This window comes from Aplysia californica, unplaced genomic scaffold (genome assembly GCF_000002075.1).
Source record: "Aplysia californica isolate F4 #8 unplaced genomic scaffold, AplCal3.0 scaffold00179, whole genome shotgun sequence".
NCBI lineage: Eukaryota > Metazoa > Mollusca > Gastropoda > Aplysiida > Aplysiidae > Aplysia > Aplysia californica.
In genome coordinates this window covers 802,885-808,243 of record NW_004797449.1, presented here as the reverse complement: position 1 = coordinate 808,243, position 5,359 = coordinate 802,885, and the positions used below count along the sequence as shown (strand labels likewise).

Here is a 5,359-nt window from a genome sequence, read left to right as displayed (position 1 = left end):
AGAGAGAGAGAGGAAGAGAGAGAGAGAGAAGAGAGATAATTTTTATTTTTGTACTTTTATTGATTTTATTGAATTGGAAGGCCATACATCCACACATTATAACATATGACTCGACAATAAATGCTTAAATTGTTGCAGCACATCAGATAATTTACCTAAACGGGGCACGTACGCACGGACGCACGGAGGCACGCTGAGAGAGAGAGAGAGAGAGAGAGAGAGAGAGAGAGAGAGAGAGAGAGAGAGAGAGAGGGGGGAGGGAGAGAGAGAGGGGGGGGGCAGAGAGACAAAGATAAAGACAAAGAGGGAGACAAATTGAATGCCAGCGGGAGGGAGGGAGAAAAAAGAGGGATGGGGAATGGACACAGAGTAAATAAAAAACATTTTTTGAGAAGAAGGAGCAGAAAGAATTGTGTCACGACCCGATATTTTCAAGCTCTCGTTAAGTTTTAAGGCATATTGAGCTAATGGTATGATCTTAAAACGTGTTCATTTGTCTTGCTTTTGATGAAAAAATGCATTAAAATATGCAATTAAAAATGAAATCGATGTTGAAGCGGTTGGGGGTCGCTTGGTTACAGAGGTAAAATTAACGAAATATTGGCTGCCAAAGTTTGGTGTCTTTCAAGCGTCCCTGGAAACTGCAAATTGCATTAATTTATTGGGTCTTTGATCAACGTTTTCTTCAAACCAAATCTACACACAAAAGTGTTTTAAAAATTTTGAAAAATGGGTATTCCAATGTAAAGCGCATTGAGCTACTTTTTTGGGAAATGCGCTCTATAAATGTTATATATTATTATTATTATATTATTAAATGAACATTATGAAAGATGTTGCGGCCAAAAAAAACAAAAAAAAATTTTTTTAAGGTGTTACCGGACGAAAAAATTCTTGTTTCTTCAATTTCATTAACTTGACGAACTCGTGATTTCACCCCAATGCCTAACATATCCCCCCCCCCTCCCTTTACAACCTGCCCTTTTCCCAATATTCATCTTTTTCTTGTTTTTACTTTAATGAAAGCGTTGACTTAATGTAATAAAACCTACCGGATGTGGAAACTGCCTCACTATCTGCCCTTGGCCCTTTCACATCATCGCATTATGTTGAGGTTAGGTAGGTAAACACTTACGTGTAGGCCTTCTCACGTCTACAGGGGGGAAGGTAGGACTTCATGTAAGCTGTTTGTTTATTTCTCAGATAGTGATATCAGTCACATCCCCAACCACCCCCCCACCCGCACCCCCGCCCCCAAACGTCCCTTGCAACGTAGATGGAATCCCCCCCCCCCAAGTGCTGCTATCCAATAGCCAGCAATGTCAGGGGAAATAATATGTGAGACAGCGTGGTGGAATCAGGCTCTCGTCAAATTAATCAGAGTGAAGAAACTGGCATTTCCCCGCAAGTTTTATCATTTTTATCTAATTTTTGTTTTCTGTCTCAACACTTTTCATGCCCATTAAAGAACACATTTCTGTGTGGATTTGACTGCAAACCGTTGATTAAAAGCACAAAATTGTAAATTTTCAGTTTCCTCGGACTCTCAAGTTAAGGAAATAACTAATTTTTGGTGGTCATTTTCTCATTTATTTTAACTCTGAAACCAGGTGACCCCCTCCTCCTTCATTCGCAAATATCTCGACTTGTATTCAAGATAAATGGATATTTGTTTCATTCAAAGCAGAAAAATGAACAGGCTTTAAAGTGATATCAATAACTCTGCTTGGCCAAGAATTGACGAGCGCCTGATTCCACCACGTCGAGAAACTAAAATTCAGCTGACGGTGAATGATCAGTCTCAGTCAGATGGATATCTCACCGCGCTGAGAAAGTTTTGGAGAAGTTGGGGTGACCTGCTTCCAGTGGGATGGGACCACGCCTTCAGCATCAAGAGTGGTATTTGCGTGGTTGCCCCCCCCCCTCCCCCCCCCCCAAAAAAAAAAGTTGTGAGAGACGACTTTTACGCAGAAATCTTACTAATGAATGGTCACCACATTCCCTCGAGTTGAAGCTCCTTAATTATTTCCTTTTGGGTTTTGTTGTTTGTGATGTTGTTTTTGCTTTGTTTTTTGTTTTGTTGTGTTTGTTTGTTTTGTTTGGCTTTAGGTGTGTTTGTTTTTGACAGAAAGAGACAACAGAAACAACTCAAAAACAATCAAACAGTTGAAACTCTATGTTGGAAAGAAACATGTCACAGAATTATTCAAAATCTCCAACGGCGTATAATTTGAGCTTGTCGGGAAAGAAATGAGCAACATCTGGAGCTTACAACTTAAATAGCTACCACCTTCCACGTGTTTATTGGACAATGCCAGTGTATTACTTTTTTTTCTTAAAAATGCTTAAACGCACAGTTGGTTGACTTTTAAGAGGTTATAAAGATCTGTTTCTATAAATTAATTATTGTTGAAAATTTCAAAACTCAATCTTTTTCGAACATTTGAATTTCTCCATTTTGACAAAGGTGATGTCCTCCGGCCTGATTGAAATGTATTTTTTCGAAGTTTTGTTGAAACTGGTTTAAAAATAACCGAGATGTTGCACTTTAAATAGGTCCTCTTTTTTTATAGACATCCGATGAAACCATAGTAACCCATTCTTTTCTGTTTCTTCTATTTAACAGGTATGGACAACCTCCACTGGGAAAACTGCGATTTGCCCGGTCAGATTTGAACCCGTTACCCCCCGTGGTGAATGCCAGTAGGCGGGGTGCCCGCTGTCACCCCGTGATCCCTGATCAACACGCAGATGAGGATTGTTTATTTCTCAACGTTTTTACCCCGGCAAACAGGACGGCTCGTGACTCAAGAGGTTTGGGCACAACACAGACTTGTACTTGTGTTATAATATTCAAGACTGGGCAATTCTGGTGTAATTTTATACATAAATACATAATTATAAATACGTACATACATAAAATTAAATACATGCATAAATACATACATAAATACACAATATTAAACAAATAATACACAACAGTTTACAACCATGCCACTGTGCTGCGCCCTGTATTTTGAGCTAGGGCTGTCTCTCTTAGTAACAAAATGAAGGCCACGGGAAGAAAAGTTGCGAACGTACTAGACTATAGTGAGACTCGTGTTTTGCCATTCATTTACGCGTCCATGTTGCTCACCAGCAAAGCAAAGTTTTCATAGAGAGCAGTCTATGAGTGACCATGACTGTGCCTGGTCAAGGATAACTATAAATCAAATCTATGTCAGCCATAACAGTGTCCGGTCTAGGACATTTTCGAACATTTGAATTTCTCCATTTTGACAAATGTGATGTCCTCCGGCCTGATTGAAATTTATTTTTAAGTCTATGGACGGCCATGACCGTGTCTGGTCATGGATATTATTAAATATTGCACTTCACATTCAAAGAAGTGGCCAATCTTTGAAAATGTTATTTGAAATATGACTTTATTAATCGCTGGTGCTGGTAGGTGGTTGGCGAGTGTTCTAGTGTAGTTCGCTCCTTCTTTTCTATCAAACAACCATCTCCTTTATTTGTGTTTTAATGAACACAAAAAAAGGTATAGAGAGCCTCCCCCCCCCCCAAAAAAAAAAGGAGAAGAAAAGGGTAACAATTGCCCTGCAGAAAAAATGTCGATGTATTTATCTTTTTAAAAATGTTCTACGAGAGCCTGATTTCACCACGATGCTATACTTTTCCCAGCTGTCCTATTCTACATCCACGGAGGAGGAAACATTCTGGGAAATGCTGACGGTGGGGACGCCATCCCTCTGGTGCTTGGCGGTGACGTCATTGTGGTCACTGTCCACTATCGGTTAGGACCCCTGGGGTTCCTCAGCACGATGACGTCAGACGCTCCTGGCAACATGGGATTCTGGGATCAAAATCTGGCTCTTACGTGGCTCTCTAGGTGAGGTTTTTTTGTAGGCTTTTTTACGTCCCTATCGACACAATTTAGATCATTTAAGAGTCTGGCTTCCGCCCCTGCTTGTCAGGGTCAACCCGGGCTGAGATGAATACAAAAATTCCAGTAGAAAGTCTGGGGTGCTTGATAAAAATTCTACTCACTCAGGAATTGAAATAAGATCACCTACATGCGACAGCGAAGCGCTTATACCCTTAAACCACAGACGCCGGTGGTAACAGATAACGATGTTATGTCGACATTATGGTGATGGTGATTTAGGGCGCTAACTTTTACGATGGTTGTGGGTTTTATTTTAAGGTTAATATTTATAATGCTTGATGATTTAACTTTTATTTACGGGTTAACAGTTATTATGTTGGGTGAAAAAACTGGAGTTACAGATATCCCCAACAATTTTTAAAAAAATGGAAATGGGCTGGTCACGTCAGCAGAATGAAGGACAACAGATGGACAAAAAGAATGCTTGTTTAATGTTAGGAGTAGAAACTAAGAACAGGAAAAAGATCTGGACGTGGGCCAGAATGAAGATGTCAGGACAACACCAAAGAGCAGATGGATACAGTCGGGACACAGAAAACAGCTGTGGAGTTGGTTGTTGGAGGGTTACATCCTTCAATGAGCAAACAACGTCAAGAAATAAATAAATGATGAAATTTAAAAGTTATGATGTTAGTATGTATGTATAGTATAAGGTTTTACGGCGCTCGCAACTGCTAAGGTCATATGAGCGCGTGTTATGATGTTAGATCTACAAGGATGATGGTGATCCTTTAAGGAGCTAATTCTTGTTTGTAACTCTTCCCCCTCAGAAACATCGTGTCGTTTGGCGGAGACCCGCGTCGAGTGACCGTGATGGGCGAGTCAGCCGGCGGGAAAGCTACGTCACTCCACACAGTGTCACCACACAGCAGACAGCTCTTTGCCCGGGCAGTCATGGACAGTGGATCTATCTACGGGCCCTCCCTGTACCCCTGGGACCCACTGGAGGCGGGGAGGTGAGGGGGAGGGAGGGGGAGGGAGAGGGACAAGGGGAAGAGAGGGAGAGGGGAGGGGGAGAGGAGGGGCAGTCATAGACAGTGGATCCATCTACTCTACCCCTGGGATCCTTTGGAGGCAGCGAGGTGAGGGGGGAGGGAAAGGGGGAAGGGGAGGGAGACAGGGCCGAGGAGGAGGAGGGGAGGGGCACTCATAGACTGTTGATGCATCTACGAGTCTTCCCCGTACCCGTGGGACCCACTGGAAGCGGCCAGGTGAGTAGTGGGGATGATGGAGGGATGAAGGAGGGAGACATGCGGAGCGGAGTGGGAATGATGAAGGAGAGAGACAGGGGATTGAGAGGTACTCATGGATAGTGGCTACATCTTCGGGCCTTCACTGTATTCATGGGACCCACTGGGTGCGGCTATGTGAGGAGAGGGAGATGGAAGTTGAGGGAGGGAGACAGAGGTGGGG

General features: G+C 42.5%; 1 protein-coding gene across 1 annotated transcript in view; it reads left to right on the top strand.

Moving 5' to 3' along the window:
- The window catches only part of LOC101851188 (cocaine esterase), a 19,600-nt gene that overhangs the window by 4,204 nt on the left and 10,037 nt on the right, over nucleotides 1–5,359 (top strand). Inside the window, exons 3-5 of the mRNA XM_005098313.3 lie at nucleotides 2,627–2,814; nucleotides 3,682–3,889; nucleotides 4,717–4,902. Coding sequence (XP_005098370.2) covers nucleotides 2,627–2,814; nucleotides 3,682–3,889; nucleotides 4,717–4,902 — 582 coding nt within the window. The remainder of the gene's footprint in view (nucleotides 1–2,626; nucleotides 2,815–3,681; nucleotides 3,890–4,716; nucleotides 4,903–5,359) is intronic.